Below are 23,388 nucleotides of genomic sequence, written 5' to 3'. Positions count from 1 at the left end.
TGCAGTCATGTAGGCATGCAGCCGACAAAGGTAATAAAACTGTCCGAATTCTGAATGATTTTGGCTTCATTATGATTAAAGTTCCTTTATGCCTATTATAAAAATTTCAACATCATAAGTCATTTTTCTACTTATGTTGAATGCAAACGTATCTTTCATATTCTTCGTAGATCGAATAGAAACAGAAATATTACAAAGTAATCAGTTGAAGTTTTGGCCGATTCCTGAACACTGTGTCGATGCTTATAAAAAGGCAGGGGGCAGCGCCAACCGCCAGATCAGTGTTGTCAGATCTTCAGAAATTTCTGGAGATCTACTGAAATTTTGACCTATTGTCAAAATTTAAGGAATTACCATAAAATCTTCAGAAATTTTAACAGATCTGTCAGATATTCTTCAGATTTTTGGAAATTATTACCGAGAATTTAAACAATGTGCACTCCTTCATTAAAAATCCACTTTCATCAACTTTTGTATAACGAATAAATTCCACAGAAATGGAATGTACCGAACCTCAACGACAGTTGCTCCGTTGAAACTGCCAGCAGTCTCGGTATGGACGCGTAAAGATCCCCGTCAGGCAGCAGCAGTCAGTTGAATGTGTGACCACTGCCAGTACACAGACGACACCAATGCTCTGACTCAGAGGCCTGCATTTGACCCTCTCAAGGTTAGAGTTATGCTAAATACGTAAATAACTACAGAATGAATGCACATAGGCAGGCTACTTGCCATTATAAAGTGCAGACAGAATAATGCATCAAGATAAATCAGAATGTGCTTTGAGCAGAGTCCTGAGTCGGTCTTTCTGCACCCACGCACAGTTTAGACCTATTTCTTTAATCTTTGCCTCCACAGTTTAGGATCTATGCAAGATATTTAATGTTATCTTCAATGAATGAAGGTATCTGTCATTATTTGTGCAGATACTATGATTGTGCCAAGATATACAAAAATTGTGTTTATATCTGATCTTATCAGCTGTTTCCGCTTATGCTGCCACGATTGGTTTAAAGATATTTATATATATCACATGATTTGTTGTAACCCATACTTCATTGATATATATGTTTTTAAGGGAAAAAAATTGAATCTTCCTAAATGTTCTATAAAATCCAGGAATTTTGGTAAGAAATCAACAGAAATTTTATGGGGACCATCTGGCAACACTGCTCCAGATTGCTGTTACTCTCTCCATCGTTCACAGGTTAGTGCTCGAACTCTCATTCCTCCCCCCCTCCCTTTCTCCCTCGTGTATTAAATCTTCATATACGTTCGTGAGTTAAATTAGTGATATTTTACCTTGATCCTTCTTGTGCTGAATAATGAGACCGCTGTTCCTCTCTCCATCGCTCACAGACAAGAGTTATGGAGGGCCGTGGCTAGCATCCCAAGGATTCGAGTGTTCTAGCCGTGGCCTAACCTCTAACACTAAATCACCCTCCCGCTTTAGTTCATAGAATCAAAGTAATTATCAGCTGGTCCATTTGTCCATGTGATTAGTGACCCTATTGATGATTATGTTTAGCTTATATAAGATTCTTCAGTTGTACATTTAGTCTTACAGAATATTCTTTGGTGATAATCTTTAGGTCCCTTCCCGACGAGTCCGTCAGAGACCACGGGACTATCAGTATTCTAGGGATATTAATCTAGTGTGTAAAGATACATATTTCTGGAGTTAAACTGTAAATCCTCATTACTGAATATTAATTTAGTTCGTGAAGATTCATAGTTCTGAAAAGTGTAACAGTATTCTTCGAATATTCAGTCTGAGATTCATATTTCTGTGGACATGGATCCTCATTGTGTTTTGTTTGGTATAATTCACAGTTTGAAGAGTAATCTGTATCTCAGTTCTTAATATTTAGTAAATCTTAGGTTAAGTCATTGTGAGTTTGAATTTTGCTATCCTCTAAGAAGTGGTATCGTCGAGGTTGAGTGGCCTGCAATGTGTGCTAATATCTAACTACTCACGCCCTCTCTAATAAGATCACGCTACCCTATTCCTCATAATTTCTATAATATCCGTTATTACACTGATGACTAAAACTTCTTGCATCACACTGGGGGACAGCAGCCTAAAAATCTCTGAGTTTTACACTGGTGATCAAAACTCTTTCGCATTACACTATCCTATATTATTTCGTACGGTACATTTGATAAAAACCCTTGGAGTTTTCTTTCGATTCACTAGCAATCTAAATTTCATAACTTCTCTTTGATTTCAGTATCTTCCTCTTTACTTCTCTATTTAAAATCAAGTACCGGTTACTTAAGTGTTCCTCTCCACGTTTTATTTTTCTATATATTCCTTTCCTTTGGCCTAGGAGAGATTATAATCTGTTGTTTAACTATCTTGGTTCCGAATTATTCGCTCTAAACGGTTCTGATGGGATATATCTATCTTGGCCTCCGTGTATAATATTTACTAACTTGTTATAGTTCTAACTGGCCAAACATCTGTTTGGTACTGGACCTGAGTTAATCCCAGTCACGTGAACTACATTCCCACCTGAGATTTGATCTTCCCCAGAGACCTGGTGCACATTCTCACCTGTTTCCTGCCCCTCACCTATGACCTGGGGTTCCCCACTGACCTGGCGCCCCCTAAAATAGCTACATTATTCTCCCTATGGAATACCATTCTAAAATAAGCTCTTAATCCATTGCAATCTCCTTGACGAAAATTAGGAACGGTGGAGGTATTTTCAATAGAACAAACATCCCAAATAAACTTGAACTTAATTTCTTCATGATCGCTATTACCATTTCGTCCACCAACCTCTATATTACTAATGACATTTTCTTTATTAGTTAAAACCAAATCTAGTATATTACCTTTGGTGGGCTCCCTGATATACTGATAAAGGAAATTATTCTGTACTACATCTAGAAATTCCTCTGACTCTGCATACCTTGTCTGATTTAGCAAAACAATCCTTGGCAGATTACGATCCCCTACAATTAGGCTATTACTAATCTGGACTGTGACACTTTCCTAATTTCCTCCCAAAGGTATTTACTATCTGCACTGCCTAATTTAGGAAATCTGTAAATAGCTCCCAAAACTATTTTCTCCCTGTTGTTACTGATTTCAACCCAGACACTTTCGGTGTCCCTGTTTACTTTAATGTCTTCATTATTGTAACAGTTTAATTAATCCTTTACATAAATAGATACCCCGCCCCCCTTTCTTCCCAGACGGTTTGACACAAAAATATTATAGCCCTTTATCTGATATTCTGCAAAAAATTCTCGAGCGTCTATATTCATCCAAGTTTCACTAATGATGGTAATGTCTATTTTCTCTGTACAAATTAAAACACTTAGTTAATCCATTTTATTTTATAAACTCCTGCTATTTGTGTAGTACACTTTCAGATTATTTCGAGTAGTTATACCCCTACCTTCGGACTTACTTTTTAAAAGTTTGTTAATAACTGGGAAACTTTACTAATATAACAATTTTTTTTACTATCACTTGTCGCCCCTCTATTATCGCTTGCTTTGTCCTCTATCATCGCCTGCTCATTTTGGGGTGCCTAAGTGGATGTTTTTAAACTGATAATTAAGCTGTTGCTCTTACTTTTGCATGTCTTGTTGCATCTATCCAGACCTGATGATAATGATTTCTGAGTGTAGTTGCTTGATTTCTGAGTGCAGTTGCTGCAACTTCCTGTAGAACTATTTATCAACCTCAAAAAAAAAAAAAAAAAAAAAAAAAAAAAAACTCCTTATCTATCATTCCAGCTAAAACAGTAACTCCCTGCCTGCTGAGATGAGTCCCATCCCAACTATACGTGGAACTCCGTCCATAAAACCGATCCCAGCTGTCAGTGAAAGGTATTGCATTATCTTTGTAATACCTTTCAAGGCGGCAGTTAAAACCTATTGCCCTGCTCAGCCATTCACCTTCCAACTCCCCTCCTGGGCAAAACACTGAGTACTAAGGGGGTCTCTCCCCTCTCCCTAACCTTCTCCAACATCACCTTGTACTGCTGCCATAGTACCTCACTCTTACACCTACCAACATTATTGTCTCTTACACTGAAGCACACAGTGGGTTTGTTTCCACAATCCTTCACAATATTTGAAAATTTTTCTATCACATTACCCACCCTGGCCCCCGGAAGACACACATGTTTAGTGAGTGGAGTATACATTGCTCTGTTTACATATCTTACCTAGGAGTCTCTAACAATGGCAAAATATTTCTTACCTTTCTGGATTTCCATATACTTACCCATATGGGAAGTTCCCTCACCGTCCTTCTCCCCTGCTTCCCTCTCTACCTTCCCTTCACACTGGTCTTGTAATGCGTCGAATGCACTTGTGGTCTTTATCTCCATTTGTTTCTGGAGGGTGAACTTCGTTGCACCCTTGTGGACAAGTGTCCAATCTTCAGCCTTTTTTTCCTTCTCCTCCAACACTTCCTCCAACAAATCCCTCATTTCTGACTTCCCTGCCTGAGAACCTGGACCTCCCGCTTCAGTTTGAGAAGTTCTTCCTTTAACTCAATGTACTCCCTCTCAAAACTTACATCGGGGACACAACTCTTCGTAGAGGAAGCCATCATGCACAAATTCACACAAAGGTGGCACAGCGCTATCACGAGTCATTGCAACACACTAGCACAACATTAGCACAGATCACTAGCACAGCATTATGACAGGTCACTACAACACACTAGCACAACACTGTCACAGGCCACTAAACTCTCTGACAATTCTCACAACAGGTGGGTAGTTCTAGCTAAATCAAGACGCCAGGAGAGACATCTGTACTGACTGACCTCACAAGAGTAACTGGAATGAAGAAGTGGGTGAGCATGGTGGAATGAAGAAGTGAGAGAGTCTGTGGCACAAAAGAAGAAAGCATATAGTGAGTGGATGAGAAACAAGGACGTGGAAGAAGCTGAGAGACGGAAGAGAGACAGTTATATGCAGACAGGAAGAAAGAGGTGATAAGATAAGCAAGATAGAGTATGAAGAGAGTGGATGAGGAATTTGGAAGGAATTTGAGTGTAAAGTGGAGGGAATGTAAGAAAATGTTCTGGAAAGAGTACTAAAGAGTGTTAGACAGGATGCCAAAGAAGTTAGTTGTGAATTGAAAGATAAAAATGGTAAATTACTATTGGAGAAGGGAGAAAAAGTGAGCAGATGGAGAGAATTGAACATAGAGGTACAAGTGGCTGGGGAATGGCTGGGAGAAGGAGGGATGTGGGAAGAGAGGAAGAAATCAGTAGGATGGAAGTTGTGGAAGCAATGAAGAAAGTTATAATGGGGAAAGCCCCAGGAATTGATGGAATGTGTGGTGAAATGTAGAAGCATGGGGGAGAGATAGTAGTAGAATGGATGTGGAAGACATGCAGATTGGCCTGGGAGGAAGGCAGAGTCCCGGAGGATTGGAAGTCAGGTTGTTAGTTATTATCACTGTAGGGGGTCTTAATTATTAACTACCACAATGCAGAATAACAACTCACCATTATATACAGTATGTGGAAATGGCATTTTGATCAGTACTCAGTGAAAATATTTTAGGCCTAATATGCTGAGTACTTAACTGTGGTGTTGATGGTATTAAATGGCATAATGATGATGCTGGTTGCTGTACAAGGTTCGAGGTAAGTGTATTTACTGTCTGGTGACAGGGAGAGAACTGAAAAGTCTCGAGTAGCTTGGTGCACGAAGTAAATTTATTTAAATTTATCAATGTATATATAACTAAATATGTTGTTTTCTTCATGACCATATTTATCTCTAGTGATAAATAATATCTCACCTAGCATATATAATACAAGAATTTACTTACAAAGAAATGTGCTATCGAGGGTGGGAAATTCAAACCCAAAATCCACGACATACTCCCCCGCCCAAAATATGTACAATATCTACAACTGTCCCGTCCCAAACAGAGTACGCCATAGTTGGGAGGAACCAAGAGCGGTCCAACGTGATGTCCTCAAAGGGGCATCACATCAGTTATTTACAGGTGTAGGGGGGTGTTGGGTAGCACCGGTTTGGCTGTCATCTTCTTTCATTTCTATATCAATTTCTAGCAGATACAGCTTAACCACCGGTCTAGTAGTCAAACCGGCGCTTGTCCTTAGCTGCACTACCCTACATTCTTGATCAGGACCACATAACAATTTGGTGACCCGACCTAGTCGCCAGAGAAGTCGAGGCCAATCATTGTGTATCAGCACGACGTCCCCAACTTGAGGCACTGCCTTCCCTTTCTTGAATGTCAGTTGACGATGTTGCTTCCTGAGCAATACTAGATAGTCAGTGGTCCATCTCCTCCACAGATCTCGTGAGATCTTTGTCACTTATAGACGTCGGTTTATTCCCGAATTAGTCCGCCAGGTGACGTCCATGAGATCATCATCCCTGACTTCCTGTTTCAGGAACTGTCTAAGACGCCTTCCATTAATAAGTTGTGAAGGAGTAAGAGGGAGTGGATCATCAAGGTCACCATATGTATATCCAAGTGGACGGTCATTGACTGTAGCCTCGAGTTCCAATAATACAGGATCTAACTCTTCACGGGTTACTAAAACTCGATCCAATACCTTTCTCAGGCCAGCCTTTAGGATGCCTATCACTCCCAGATGGGACTGAACCATGGCGCCCTGGCCAGTATTAACCGTCACTCACAGTTTAATTTTACCAATTCATTCTGTAACCTTGGATCATTTTTCAACCCCCTCAACACACTGGCTCCACTTATGCATGTAGTGGTGTTATCGATAATTATGAGTTCAGGGAAGCCTCTCCTGCTACAGAACCGACAGAAGGCATGAATGAAGGACTCACAGGAGAAGTTTGACACTGTCTCAATGTGTATTGCCCTAGTGACTGCACAGGTAAACAAGACTATATAATTTTCCTATGGTACCCTTTTCTTTAATGGGTAGAGCACCTGTGTAGTCTACTCCTGTTACTTGAAATGGATTCACTTCCTGAACCCTAAAATACAGTAACGGCGGAGCCTGTACAGCACTATATGGGGCACCATGTAACCTTTTACAAGTTATACATTTTCTTAAAACCTTCTTTACAACTTGTCTGATCCTAGGAATCCAAAATCTTTGTCTTATGTAACTTACAACATAACTTACTCCACTATGGCTACACACCTTGTGGCAGTACTCAGAAAGGAGAGCCGCTATCCTATGTTTACTAGGTATTAGGATTGGGTACTTTGCTTTATCCTTTAAGTCCGACAACTGTAACCTTCCTTTACAATGCAATAGCCCACCTTCCATATAGGAGCCTAACTGCTTCACAACATTACATGGTGTGCCCTTTCCAGTGGACAAATAGTGGTAATCCTCTGGGTACTCTTCCATTTGATTTAACTTCATCATTACTGATTCTGCTGTCCTTAATTCCAGCACTGTCAAATAAGTTGGCAGTGCCTCATGTGTTCTTTGTCTCCTGTCTTTCAGTGTCTTGATAAATCTCAATACCCATGCCATCACTTGCCTTGTCTTCACATAAGAACTATATTGGTCCCAATTCAATATGGCAGGAAGGGTTACCGATATTGGCAATGACAGGGTCACTTCACAAGGAGACAACCCAAGGTGGCATCCCCAACTTCCTCAAATGGACCATTTTCCGGCCACATATTTTGGTGAGGTAGCCATGTGGGGCCCCCCCACCACAAAGAGGAAACTATTAAGGATGCATGTGACGTCCCTCTGGAAACTATATCACTAGGGTTGTCCTTTGTAGACACAATGAAATTCAGCATCAGGGACTAATGCCTTTATTTCATCATTGCTGTTCTGAACATATACAGCCAACAATTTTTTACTAGACAACCAGCATAGGGTAATCTGGCTATCCATCCAAAGGTATTGATTTTCTATGCTTAACTCGTCCGCCCAGACATCATAAATATACTTGGTGAGATGAGCTTCTAGTATGACAGCAGTCAGTTATAATTTTGGTATAGTGACGGGTTTAATGGGTGCTACTTTGGCCTTTGCCATAGCTAATCTACTACTTCCCTCACTGACTAAGCAGGTTGCTACACCATAAGGAGTGGTGCTTGCATCACTAAATAGATGCAGCGTGACCTTTTTACTATCAGTGACATGGCAGGGAAATACAATTTTAGTACTGTTAATCATATACTCATATATCCCCTGCCATTCAGCCTCCATTCCTTCCGGTATGGGAACATCCCACCCACATTCAATAGGCCATAGATCTTGTACAATTTTTCTTGCATGGATGGTCACCGGCAATAATACTCCCAGAGGGTCAAACACACCTGCAGTTATGCTCAACACCTCACGTTTTGTGACTACTGTGGGTCTACTTTCGTGTCCCTTCGCCTGCAACATGTCCTTGTCAGTTAGTCATTTAATGCCAAGTACCTTCACCTTGTCCTGAACTTCAGAAGCCAATCCCTTTAGGTGGAGTATCTTCCGCAATTTCACACTGTTTGTTACACACTTTCTTAAGGACAAATTGGCACTTGAAAATACTCTCAGGGTACCCCAACACAGTTGTTGTAAAGCATCCTCATCATCTTCGGTTCCTTGCAAATTTTCAATATACAACCCTTTCTTTAATTTATCAATCAAGGCCTTATCCTCCTGAACCACTGATATGTGTTTTTGTGTGGTGGCATTCAAGAGGAATTGGGAACAAGTGGCTCCAAACAACACTGTCTTGAACCTACAGTATATATCAAGTAAGAGCTATTTAGATTTAAAGGTTCAACAGGCCAAAGAAATCTAGTGGCATCCCTATCCTTTTCAGATAACCCCACCATAAGAAATGCCTTCTCGATGTCACTCACCCAGGCAAAACGATGACACCGAAAGCGCAACAATATCTGTGTGAAGTCATTAACCAAAGATGGGCCTGCGTGCAAGCAGTCATTCAGACTATATGCCCTCTCATGCTCTCTAGCTGAACAATCAAACACTTCTCTAATTGGTGTTGTTAAGCTATCTTTAGTGACACCATGATGAGCTAGATAGTGTGCAGGATGGCCTACCAGACTCTTGTCCTCCATCTTTTTTATGATTGCTCTTTCTAGCTGATCCTGAATAACTTTACTATACTGTTTCCAATAGCTGGGATCCTTTATGAATTTACGCTGCAAACCTCCTAATCTGCCCAAGGCTAACTTAAAATTATCAGGCAACTTATCAACGTTTTCGTTCCACCGTAGTTCCACAACATATTGTCCCTGTTCTTTGGAATATTGCACCATTTCATAGAAGTTACCTAATACCTTCTCTCCCTTCTTATCGGTCTCACTGGGACTAATACCTATTGATCTAAGTCCATTAGAGCTGTCAGATCCTTGATTTCTAGAGTAGTATTCCTGCCATCAGTATTTGCTAACTCCTTTATCGGATCTACTGCCAGTTTCAGAACAGTTACCAGCTCTACATGAGTACCTTCTTCTTCTGATCGATAAGTGCCACTCAGTGTCTAACCATAAATTGTGGGTAACAAAATTATCCCTCCTTCACTTATATAGCCAGCATGTACAAAGTGATAATAAAAGTCCGCCCCAATCAGCAGTTTGACCATATCCCCACTAGCGACACTTGGATCTGCTAACTTGTAGCCCCAAGCCTTCAGATCCCCACATTATGTTGCAGCCCCTTCCCTGGTTTATAGTTAGGTAGTTCGTCTACAACCACCGCCCTTAATTGCGCACTTTTCTGCGATGGTGGTAAAACAACTCCACTACCTCATACTCATCACTACTCATAGAGCCAGTAAATTCCTGCAGTTGTAAATGTTCCTTTCTCATCTCGTTTACCTTCAAGTTCGCTAAACTTGATCTTAGAACAAAGGTATGTTGTGAGCATTGATCTAATAAAGTGCTGACCTTGTTCTGCTGGCCCGTTTGAGTAACCAGTGGATCTGAATCGTTGGCAACAACACTGCATTACGATTCGAAGCCACAGCCATTCTCACTGTTGGTTCTTGGGTTACTGTTGGTTCATAGGGTTCAGAACGAGAAGTCAGACACAAATAGTTATAGTGTTTCTGCTGGCAATGTCGGCATGGCCTTACTTTGGGATATGTACAACCCTGACTACCATGATCTGCCGACAAACATCCGACACACAGCTTCAGTTACTTTGCTGTCTTTAATTTTGCCTTCTTTGTTTTATACTTTGCACACTTAGTCCAAAAATGTCCGGGTTTAAAACACAATTCACATCCACTCCTCTGCATAGGTTCAGCGTGTTTCACTTGCTTCACTGCATATGCTGCCGTAGGGGTCGCACCCAAATGTTCCAAGGCATTCTGTCTACTTTCAATATTACACACTTCCGTCTTTAGCACACGAACGTAATCATCCGCATCCAACCACTTCTCTTTAAGTTCACGTTTGATCACTTCCGAAAGTGTACTAGGGAGTTTATTAAGCAACTAAACAGCACAAATTTCACTCACAGTCACTCCCATTGCAAGTAGTGATTCTAACGCACATTCATAGGATGCAGAAAATTCTTTTAGTTCATGCACTTTATTAGCTGGAGGAGGTAAAATACGTAATTTAGCAATGTGAGCAGCCTTAATGCGATCTGCTTGACCGTATGTATTCTTTAAAACTGTGACTGCTGATTCATAATTAGCTGCTACCAAACTGAATCCACTAATAATTTAGAGTGCTTCACCACTTAATTGTCCCTTAATATATGTAAATTTCTGGATGTCTGTCAGATCTGTTCGGGAGTGCACATTACAGTCAAATAGCTCCCAGAAACCCAGCCACTGAATCGGATCACCATCTAATACTGGCAGTTTCAGAGAAGGCAATTTAATTCCCGTTACTTTCTGATTCCCTGCTTTCTCTTGCACTACCGAGTCCTTGGCTGGTAATTCTAGAGCACTTTCTAATTCGATCAAGTGTCTGTTGACCTTATTAAAGTACTCCATGTCACTGACCACTTCTTCTTCTAGGTCTTCATCAGGATATATATAATTCATCTAATTCCAGATTGTAAGACTCAGTCTCAGCGAGGATCTTCTCAACCGTCACTTTCACCTCTTTGATGTCATGAACGGCTGCCGCATGTTCTATAAATTCTGTCAAGTTAGTGGTCAGTTTAGTAATAGCTCCCTTTTTGGCTGCTATAAGGCTCCTTAAAGATTTTATTTTATCTATTTTTAACGATAGGCCAATTAAGTGGAAGAAGATGACAGTAAGTGCAGAATTTTAAGTTAAATGTAGTCTTTCCTGGGCAAAATCCAAATAGATAAAATAAAATAAAACTAGGCCGAAATTCTTAATTTAAAATTTTGACAAATAATTTTGTCTAGCTCCCGTAAAGGTACTGTAGTATGTTGGGCAGCCTGGGAGATCAAACCCTAAACACCCTCACGAGCAGCTTGTTGCCAAGAAAGCAACACGCTCTAACCAAAAGGCCATCCAACACCCTTTTGCTGCCTGATGCATCCAGGTGTACCCCATCCCATGACAGGTCAGACTCATTGATCCCCATGAAGATAAATCAAGCCTTTGCAATGGGAAAATTTCTCTTCAGACGCAGGTTAACCCCTTTTCTAGCCCCGTTATAATCTTCATAGGTCATACATTGGGAGTTTGTCCTTTTCTCGAGGCCAACAATGAAACAGCAACCCCCTGTCTTATCCTCGATTTCCTTAGCCAAGGCTTCTATATCGAGGGCCAACTGATTTAGGGTCGTATCTTGTGACAAGTCGTTCCCCCTGATGATCAGGATAGTCAAGTCTGGCCTGTATGTTATGAGGTCCTGGTACTCTTTGCTATTTCTTTAATGTGCTGATGTTGGCATCAGGCATGCCAAACTTGCGGACATAAAAGGCTGGAGCATCATCTGGATACTGCACTGGACGATCTAGCGGGAATCTCTGGACATATGAATGCCCAAAGAAGGGTACTTTCTTTAAAGGGGACAGATAATCTACTGCAGTGTTTCTTAAAGTGTGGTCCGCGGACCCCTAGAGGTCCGTGGAATGTTCCAAGGGGTCCGCAGGCTAATTTGAATATCAGATAAAGTGTAAAATGTAAATTGTAAAATGAATAATGCTATGACAATTATGTGAAGTAAAACTTGAACAGTTATGTTCAAGTTAAGCCATTAATAAATAACTCAGTATGTAACAGTTTTAGTATATTATAGCCTACAAACACCTTTAAAATCACGAGGTAGGGTAGGAGGGAAATCTACTCATAATTAAGTGTTCACCACATGATTAGTTATAATAAAAGCGGTCTGCTACACGAGAAAGTTTAAGAACCACTGATCTACTGGGGAGGGTTCAAACCCTACCCCGACACTCCCACAACCACGGGCAGCCTCTCCGGGTGCCCCACGCAACATATGGTTGATCGCCGACACAGCAACAAACAATGCTCCGCTCTCACACCCCGCAATACCCCCCTATTAATTATCATTAGATACAGTATAATCCTGGTCACGGCACCAATTTATGTTAGTTATTATCACTGTAAGGGATCTTAATTATTAACTAACATAAAGCAGAATAGCAACTCACCATTATATACAATATGTGGAAATGGCATTTTGATCAGTACTCAGTATAAATATTTTAGGCCTAATAAATATGCTTTGTACATAGCTGGGGTGTTGATGGTATTAAATGGCAGAATGATGATGCTGGTTGCTGTACAAGGTTCGAGGGAAGTGTGTATACTGTCTGGTGACAGGGAGAGAACTGAAGAGCTTCTAGGAGCTTGATGCACGAAGTAAATTAATTTAAACTTATCAATGTATATATAACTAAATATGTTGTTTTCTTCATGACCATATTTATCTCTAGTGATAAATAATATCATACCCAACATATATTATACAAGAATTTATTTACAAAAAAATGTGTTGTCGTGGGCGGGAAATTCAAACCCGAAATCCACGACACAGGTATGGTTATTCCTCTGTACTAAAGAAAAGGGGAAAAAGAAGTGTGTGGTAATCATAGCGGCATTTGTCTTCTTGGTGTAATAGGAAAAGTATATGGTAGGATACTTACTGACAGATTTAGGGAAATAACAGAGGAATTGGTTGGAGAAGAAAAGAGAGGTGTTAGGAAGGGAAGAGGTTATGAAGATCAGATATTCATTCTTGGATGTTTGGTGGAAAAGTTTCTAGAGATGGAAAAGATGTTTTATGCGGCCTTCATGGATTTGGAGAAATCATATGACAGGGTGGATAGACAAGCACTGTGGAAAGTATTAATAATAATTATGGACTAGATGGGAAGTTGCTGAAGAGTATGTATGAGGGTGCTAAGGCTGCAGTGTGTGTGGATTGTGAGCTGAGTGAATTTTTCTATTTGAAGGTTGGATTGAAGCAAGGATGTGTCTCTCCTTGGTTGTGCAATCTGTATATGGGTTGGGTTATAAAAGAGATACAAGGTAGGGCAGTGGATGTTGGAGCGGCCCAAATGAGAGAGGGCAGTGTTTGGAAACTCCTTGTACTGTTGTTTGCAGATGATGCTGTGTTGTTAAGTGAAGACGAAGGGGAACTGCAAGGCTTGGTAGATGAGTTTGGGAGAGTGCGTAAGAAAAGGAATCTAAAGGTGAATATGGGAAGAGTAAAGTTATGGTCTTTGGAAGAAATGACGTCACTGAATGTGCAGTGAGGCTGGATGAGAAGGAAATGGAAAATGTGAGTGCGTTTAAGTACTTGGGTAGTGTGATGAGTAAGGATGGAAGTTTAGAGGGTGACGTGCTTGAAAGGGTACAGCAAGGAAGAAAGGTTGCTGGTTCCTTGAAAGCAGTGATAAGAAACAGGGAAGTGAGCAAGGAAGTGAAAAAGTTACTACATGAGAGTATTGTGATACCAACTATAACGTATGGAAGTGAAGCTTGGACTTGTTGGAGGGACAGAAGTCAAGAGTGAGAGAAGTAGAAATGAGTTATTTGAGAGGAGCATGTGGATTCTCATGGAGAGAGAGACTGACAAATGAGGAAGTGAAGGAATGTTGTGGTATGGATGTGGATGTGATAGGAAGCGTTAGGAGAAACACTCTGAGGTGGTTTGGCCATGTGGAGAGGATGAGGAGTGAGAGACTTACGAAGAGAGCCAATGTGAGTGAGTTGGAGGTAGTGAGAGGGAGGGGGAGGCCAAAGATGAGATGGAGGGATGGAGTAGAGAGGTATATGAAAGAGGGGGTGTGAGCTGGGAGCAGGGCAATGGAATGGAGCGGAATATGGTGACATGAAGGTGATTTGTTTGTGGCCACCTTTAAGGGATTAAGGCGTCTGGCAATAGATAGATAAATAGACTTTACTATCCTTGTCATTTGAGTAATTCATATGCCACCTTACTCAGCATAGGTAACATACAGACTGATATCAGCCAGCTATTTTGGGCATTATAAAGGCACTATAGTAGCGGCGAGCGACTCTGAGGTTGTTGTTATCGTGCCCAGGCAACCTATCATTCAAAAGTGAGTCTGAATTCGTGTATAATATGAGACGCATGTCATTCGTGTATAATATGTTCGGGTATAATAATATTCGTGTATAATATATTCGTCCATAATAATATGATTCGTGTATAATACGATACAAAATCGAACGCACTTTTGAATGATAAGTTGCCAGGGTACGATAATGACAACCTTAGAGTCATGCTCCGCGACTATAGCATGTATCTCATACACAGCTTCTCACTATATAGGAATGTCGCTCCACATAATGTATATCCACAATCTCATTGTCCCAGACCATCAAGAGTGCTTAACATATGATGTATTTCAAACAATCTGTTTGTAGTCCAGACGACCAGGAATTTCATGCCGTATTCAAACACTTGGGGTAATCAGCTCTAGTCGGTTAGTCCATGTGAATGGAAATCTACCAGACACTACGTCACACACACACTTCCACACCAAGCTGTATATAACGTCAGCGATTCCCTTCAGGTCAGAAGGGGTTGGAGAGAAGGCCCAGTAACACGAAGGTCAGCTAGGAGGCTTTGCCGTCACGCTACTTTATGCTGTAAATCACTGTTCGATACAACCGTACAATAAACTTTGTAACCCAAGAGTGCTCTAACTCACCTCGCTGATACACAAAGGGGGAAGTTTAGAAAGAGAGAGAGACCTACCTATTCACTCTAGCCGATGACCCATCACTGAATAAGCAGCGACAAGTTTGAGCTCTACTTCGTCTCATGACTTTATTCTGGCAGTGCTTCGATGACCTACAGTCGACCCCCCTATCTCCCTACAAATACCTACGACCACGCTCTCGGGATTGGTGGCATAGCTGGGATAATCTCGATAGCGTAGTCGCAGGTACATGTAGGAAGATAGGGAGGTCGATTGTAGATCACTGAAGCTCTGCCAGAATGAAGTAAAGTCGTGAGACGTAGTATGGCTTGAACTTCTCACTGCTTATTAAATGGTGGGTCGTCGACTACAGTGAATAGGTAGGTTTCTCTCTCTTTCTCACCTTCCCTCCTTGTGTATCAGCAAGGTGAGTTAGAGCACTCTTGGGTTACAGAGTTTATTGTACATTTATATCGAACTGTGATTTAAAGCATAACATAGTATGATGGCAAAGCCTCCTAGCTGACCCTCGTGTTATCGGGCCTTCTCTCCATCCCCTTCTGACCTGATGGGAATCTCTCTGACATTATATACAGCTTGGAGAGGATGTGTGTGTGTGATGTAGTGTCTGGTAGATTTCCATTCACGTGGACTGACCGACTGGAGCTGGTTACCCCACGTGTTTGAATACATAATGAAATTCTTGGTCGTCTGGACTACACACAGATTGTTTGAGAGGCATCATGTTAAGGATTCTTGATGGTCTGGGACAACAAGATCGTGGATATACATTATGTGGATTGACACTCCAAGTGAGAGGCTGTGTATGTCTCCAGCAGACACCACATCCTGCATGTTGTGTTATAAGATATATACTAGTGCCTACATATCATCCAAAATCTAATAGCTAAGGAAGAGGTTGTTGGTTTGTCTTGTCAGTGGTTTATTGATGCAGTCTAATGTTCTCTCTCTCTCTCTCTCTCTCTCTCTCTCTCTCTCTCTCTCTCTCCCTCTCTTTACCTTAAGCTCGGTGTCTTCAGAGCTAAGCCGGAATTTGTTAATGTCAATGTAGTCGTCGAGGTAGGAGTAGGGATGGGTCGAGAAATCCGTCCCTGCGATGGGCACTCTTACAAGTTCGTACTCAATCCCATCAGGCCCGAAGTAGGACCTGTAGAGGGGTGATGGAGTGGTAGCCTAATATTATCATCTTCATCGTAATGTTAATTTCCTTCATCTGAAGATGGGGATCAGGTAAGATCAGTAAATAGGGAAGGAAAAAATATATAGCTAGGAGAATCATCCTCATCCTCATCATCATCATCCGGTATGATTCCACTCTAAGGTATCTCCCGTCATTCTCCACTGACCTATTCCTTCTCAGTCTGTATTATAGTCCTTGATATTTATTGGTAATGTACAGTATCTTTTATCTCGTCCCTGTCTTTTTTTTTTTTTTTGGTCATACATAATATATTATTTCTTATTATGACTATTACCTCTTCCTCTCAGTTCAGTAAATAGATAGAAAGATAGATAGATAGATAGAAAGGTAGATAGATAGAGAGATAGACAGACAGATAAATAAATATCTAACCTGATGAGATTTTCTTGTGCGTGTGGAGAAAGAGCGTGGACCATGATCGCAGCAGCATCTGTGACGGATGACCCAAAGCCAAGCATGGTCTGTTGTGGTGATGCGACGGCTACTTCTAGGATCCCTGCATCTGAGTAGAGAATGAGAGGGTTAAGTGCGGCGCCACACCAAGACCTGAACCAAACTTATTCTGACGCGGATTCTCCTATTATGTACACCCGAAAGCACTAATCTCTCCCCCCCTGGTAGCCGGAGCCGCGGCCAATGAGCTACCAGGCGATCGAACACCCCACATCCACAGCCCCTCTCCAACTCAGTGAAAGCTCTGTTGGAAACATGTGTAACGGCTAAAGCTGGTGATGTTACAGTGTGTCATGATCGTTTTTACTGACCATCAGAACCAGTCGGGGTAAGTATATAAGGGCATTTAATGTGTAATACTGTGCTATTATCCACAGCATATGAGAACGGCACGAAAATGTAGCCTAGTATGTGTTACTGTCTATACACTTATGAGTATACAAATGAGTATAGAATAGTGAACAGCATCTGTTGAAAGATATGATGTCTTTTCTCATGCATTCTCGCTCCAACCTCCACCATATATTCTCACTCCCACCTCCACCATCCTTCTTTCTGGGTTGCTGTCTCCACCAAATGCCTGTCATACCCTATAATCCCCCACTCCCACCCATTGTTAACCAGCATAGAGATAATGATGAAATGATCCGTCAGGTATTGATCATATATTATCATACACCTCTGTATGAAGCAGCAGCAAATAAATAACATACAATTCTCCGGTATACCTGCCAACCATTTCTTTATGTTGTAAGCTGTTACGTGACATACACACTGCAAGTTCGACCTTGTGTAACAAGGACATAAGTTTGTTTATCGTTAATACAGGTTGTGTGGTTTTGGACGTCCATTAATTCATAATTATGAGCGTGGCAATTTAAGCCTTACTTTATCAACACGTAAGGTTATGTTCCTGTCGTTATTAGATGAACGAAACGACTCTGGGATCGGCTCTGACGAACCACAAACTCTGTTTTAACGAAAGTATACAGACCTCTTGTCACAACAGTGACACAATATCACTAGGTATATGACTGAATGTGGGTCAGTCGTATATATAATGACATTGTATCACTGTTGTGTCAAGAGGTCCATACATTTTCGTTAAAGCAGAGAACTTGTGGTTCGTCGGAGCCGATCTCTGATTCGTTTCCTTCAGCCAGTAATGAAAGGAACATAAACCTTATGTGATTGTACTGTAAGGCTTAAACTGCTACGTTTATATGAGTTAATGGACGTTCAAAACCACACAACCTGTATTAACAATAAACAAACGTATGTCCTTGCAACACAAGGTCCAACTTGCAGTGCGTTTATCATGCGACAGCTTTCAACAGGATGAAATAGCTGGCAGGTATACCGGAGTATTGTATGTTTTTGATTTATTGGTGCTTGGTACAAAGCTGTATGATAATATCAATATGACCAATAACTGACTGATCATCTTATCATTATCATTGTTTATGTTGGTTAACAATGGGTGGGAGTGGGCTACGAGAGGGTACGAGAGGCGTTTGGTGGAGACAGCAACCCTGAGAGAAGAGTGGAGGGGGTGGGAGCGAGAATGTATGAGAAACTACATCATATCCTTCATCAGATGCTATTCACTGTCCTAGACTTATTTGTAATATTATAATATAGTATGTAAGTATATAGACAATAATACAATACATCGTAAATCTTCTTTCATTTTTGTGCCTTTCTCATATATTGTGGATAACAGCACAGTATTACACATTAAATGCCTTTTTACACTTACCCCTACTGGTTCTGATTGTCTATATAAACGATCATGACACACTATAACATCAAAGCTTTAGCCGTTCCACATCTATCCATCAAAGCTTTCACTGGGTTGGGGAGGGGCTGTGAATGTGGGGTGATCGATCGCCTGGTCGCTCACTGGCCGCGGCTCCGGCTACCAGGGGGGAGAGATTAGTGCTTTCGGGTGTACGTTAGGAGTAATGCTGGAATAAGAACACCTTGTTTCGCCGGGTCACATTCTGTCCGATCTATTTCTCACTGTTAGACATGATGTAGGTCACAATGAGAAGCATTATGGTCAGAATGTGACCCAGTGAAACGAGTTGTTCTTATTCCAACATTACTCCTAACGTACAGAATCGGACAATAAGTCACGTCAGAATAAGACTAGTCCCGGCCTTGGTGTGGCGGTGTCCTAAGGTGGAAATCCTAGGATAATCCAAGAGTTAGCAGATCCTCCTAGTCTTTCATGTATGCAACAGGTCGAAAACTGTCTTTATCTGTCTGTATTTCCATCTGCCTATGACATCCAGTCTTTTAAACGCAATGTGTCCTGGCACCTCGAAATGAACGGATCTTGAATTTGGCTCTCTTTCTTTTCATCATTCTTTTTTTTAGGTAACAATTTTGCGCGTTGAAGCCATTGGTTCCTTCTTCCTTGCATAAAAGCGCGTGCACGCACCCCCACTCCCCCACACACAAACACAAAGATGGCAGCTGACTGACCTGTGGGTGGCGTGGATGTGAACTGGTGTGACTCTGTGTGGAAGCGTTGCCCGTCCCTGGATGACGTGACGAGGATGTAGTTCTGGGGTCCCGGTTTGGGTGCGGGTCCGGGCAGGTCACAGCGGGTCGAGTCACACACACAAACCACACTGTCATGGCCGAAACGCCTTTTTTGGCACTCCTCGCCTGCGGGGGGGGGGGGGTAGAAAAGATACTGTTATGAAAAATAAGTTACACACACACACACACACACACACACACACACACACACACACACAGGTCGTCAGAGTGAAGAGGCTGTCCACACAAGAGCAAGTACCGTTGTTATCTCACCTCTTGTCTGTTAAGAGATAAGGCCCTCCCCTCGCCCCAGCCAACACTCACGGTAAGGTCACGGAAGCTGTGCATGTTCCTGACAAGCTTAAACCAAACGCACACACACACACACACACACACACACACACACACACACACACACACACACACACACACACACACACGCACGCACATACACACACTCGCTGGTGCAGTGGTAACGTCTTCGCTTGCCAACTGGTGGACGGGAGTTCGCGCCTCGCTCAGGTTGCGAAAAGTTTCACTGACGAAGTGGGTGGTTACTGTCCCCCTTGAGCAAGGAGACGGGTGTGTGCGTGTGTGAAGGTCACAGCCTTGCCCTTGGATCGGATTATATGAGCTCTCAGCTCCCTTCCGGGAGGGTAAAAGCTGACGAACACGACCATCAAGTGAACCTGACCGACCCGATGAATTACACACACGCACGCACGCACGCACGCACACACACACACACACACACACACACACACACACACACACACACACACACACTCAAACACACACACACACACACACACACACACACGCACGCACTCAACCACACACTCACACACACACACACACACACACACACACACACACACACACACACACACACAGGTTATTCAAACATCGCACCATTCAGTAGTACAACAGTTTTGACTGCGTCAGCTTAGCACTATAATATGTTGAAATGTACCAGCACCACTTTTCCCTTCAAATACTGCACACACGCACACATTAATGTCCAACATCTACGAAACAAATAAAACGGTAGAAAGTGAAATTAACCTTGAACGTGGAGGGCCAGGAGCAGGAGAACAGCAATACACACTCTCATTTCGAAGGCCAACACCGCACTGACTAGAAGAGGACGGTCCGTCATCCCAGTCTCACTCGTTTGGCTGTTGGTAGTCAGCAATGGTTATCAGTCTGATGCAAGCCTCTGCACTGGCTCCGTCAGATCAACTGCCCCATGCCAATAGATTATCTGTTTATCAAGCCATTATCAGCAATTCCAAGTGTTGCAGTGACAGTAAGATCTCTCACTATGAGAATTCAGACATTGTTAGGAAGTTTCCAGGGTTCATTTTCTGACCATACTGCAGTTATTCAGGAAGTTCTACCAATATCGTAGCCATCACCGAGCTTATACAAAAATGTTAGATTGTAGGAATTTTAAGAGGAGAGAATGTTCAAGTTGGTCTTGTCGTGGATGGCAGGAGAAAGATAAAGATGAGTTTGGAGTTTGACTGCAGTTTTCTTCTCAGTACGGAGTTATCTTGGCAAGAGCAGTACCAAGGCGAGAGTGGTTTATGCTAGCTAACTGCGCGCCCTTTATTCCTGCCTTTACCACCATGCCTCTTCTCTCTCCTATCGCGTCCTAACCCCTTCTGCACAGTCTCTCCAATTTTCCCTGCATATGACTGGTAGGGTCATGTGTGAGGGCACGTGTGTGGGAGGAACTTTCCACACCTGTGGAGTTTTCCATCTGGCGTTATATTATACTGTGCTGTGTGCGAAATTCCCTAACTAGAATCTACACTACTGTTTCCTCCAGCTCTCTCGAACTTAGGCACGAATTTCTTCAAACCTCTACATTACTTATTAACAGTATTTATGTCACCAGCTATTATGTAGTGTGTTATATTTTATTGTCCTGACATCGCCCGGTCAGGCCAATTAAGCTGTTGTACCTACGACAACAGGTATTTACAATTTACATATCCTGTCAAATCTATTAATACATGGCTTTCATCACTATATAGTATAGACACGGTAATATTCTAGAACCATAATATAATGTATGGAGTAAATACATGGTAGTCAAAACTGAACATAGAATATTGCATTGTAGTGATATAACGTATATATGGATTTATACAATGGTAATATAATGGCAGTACCATGCCAAGACTATATTAAGAATCAGTCATATGTAATGTGCCTATTACCTCTCTCTCTCTCTCTCTCTCTCTCTCTTTATCTATCTATCTATCTATCTATCTATCTATCTATCTATCTATCTATATATATATATATATATATATATATATATATATATATATATATATATATATATCTCATTTATGCATAGTTAGACAGATGTATCATATAATTATGTTACATCAAAATTTTCCTACGTTTTCTATTGTTTCTTTGTATATACTGTATAATTTACAGTATTTACATAGCATACACATTTCACTCAGGGAGTCTCACGTGAATGTTTACTCTTCCTCACGTGATTCCAAGTTTGCAATCCTTGCTTGCATTCTGTGCATAGCCAATTGTAATATATTAAATATAATGGAGATTATAAAGACAATTGGAACTGGGCTATACACATAATTTGGATTGCTCATACTCATTCTCAGTTCTTCCCAGGGCTGCATTGTTTGATGGACTAACTGCATAGTTTCAAATTTAGGTGAAGTCAACTTAATATTTGCGCTTATGTTTAAATCCATTTTAGGTAGTGGTTGGAAGTGTTTATGTGTGTAATTAAAGATGACATTGTGATTGTTTGTACCTAAGGTGGACAATGAGGGTGTAAGTACAGCACAATAGTCAGGTGCTATGTATAGTTCTGATATTGAAGTATGAGATGCGGTGTATCTGGACAAATTACGAAAACTGATGTGTTATGAGTGAAGTAGAAAAACTATGAATGTCCAATGCGTTGATGGTGGGTGAGTTTATCTGGAGCGACTGTGAAGTTGCTGTGCTGATCAATGTCATGATTTCTGATGATAGGCATTTCACAAGGGACTGTTCCAGTGGGCTGAAACGAGAAAATGTACGCAGAACAAAGGTGAACAGCATGTAAGGATGTACGACACTGGCATTCAATCGTTGAATCACTAGTGAAAGTGGCAGTGTCCTGGCTCATGGAGACCATGATGAGTTCGTTTGATGTTGATGGTGACAAAGATGTCATTCTTCTGAGAAGGAAAAATGTATATTTGACTGACTGTGAACAGATTATACTGTATGTTATGAATGGTACATGCATTATTACTGATGTTGGTGTTAGAGTCGCTTCTACTGTATGGATAATATAGCATGAGATTCCTGTCCTGAAACAAATGCTTCAAACCATGTTTATGTATACCTTGACTGATTACTTAACGCAGATCGTGAACTGGAAGTAAGTTAATGGTGATATTGCCATTACCAGCATCTGCAATACTTTCCAGAAAAGCTTGATAACGAGCCCTGGTGTTGCCTGACTGAAGTATTATTATATCAATATGTTCCGATGTCAGGACTCCATATTATAATTACAAATCATAATAGATAGATAGATAGGTAGATAGACAGATAGAAGCAGCAAGTCAGGGGATGAAATAGGTAGTGTGTCAGCGAGAATCGAGCAATGGTAAACATGCTTACACACTCTAAGTCAAGGAATGCTTGATAGGCACACAAACTGTGCCTCGTGACAATACACACACATACACACATACTCACACACAGGCTTCTAGAAGCTTCACATCAGAATCCTCCACGTGACACGACCTCTGCTAAAATAGGAATTTAGGAAGCAGAGCTCAGAAGGAGATTGGCCATAGAACCGACAGGTAGTGGAGAGAGTGAATAAGAAGAGGGGTCCAACTAGACTTACTTAGTATATTAAGTCTCTGTATAATACATACGCTACTCAACTTAGACTTTCTCTGAAGATAATAAATCAAGATCAACTACCTGTATTCATCTTTAACTCCTCCTGCTCTTCAATTAACTCAAGACTCACCTATTACAAGAATTAAGAGTTACATATATAAAAATGTTGGCTACAAAGCTTTAACACCATGACTACTGAGAAGTGTT

General features: G+C 41.3%; 1 protein-coding gene across 1 annotated transcript in view; it reads right to left on the bottom strand.

Annotated features, from left to right (window-relative positions):
• LOC145398729 (lysosomal acid glucosylceramidase-like) overlaps positions 1-20,401 on the bottom strand; it is a 62,816-nt gene extending 42,415 nt beyond the window's left edge. Inside the window, exons 1-4 of the mRNA XM_080271530.1 lie at positions 20,347-20,401; positions 19,222-19,407; positions 16,651-16,780; positions 16,077-16,224 (exon numbers count right to left, since the gene is read on the bottom strand). Of these exons, the coding sequence (XP_080127656.1) occupies positions 16,077-16,224; positions 16,651-16,780; positions 19,222-19,407; positions 20,347-20,395 (513 nt within the window). The 5' untranslated portion in view covers positions 20,396-20,401. The remainder of the gene's footprint in view (positions 1-16,076; positions 16,225-16,650; positions 16,781-19,221; positions 19,408-20,346) is intronic.
• Between the last annotated feature and the right edge of the window lie 2,987 nt (positions 20,402-23,388).

The sequence above is a fragment of the Coenobita brevimanus genome, chromosome 5, assembly GCF_032717465.1.
Source record: "Coenobita brevimanus isolate Jiangsu-jjx chromosome 5, ASM3271746v2, whole genome shotgun sequence".
NCBI classification, from domain to species: Eukaryota; Metazoa; Arthropoda; class Malacostraca; order Decapoda; family Coenobitidae; genus Coenobita; species Coenobita brevimanus.
Note: the sequence above shows the minus strand (reverse complement) of the source record. Positions and strands in the feature narration are given on the sequence as shown.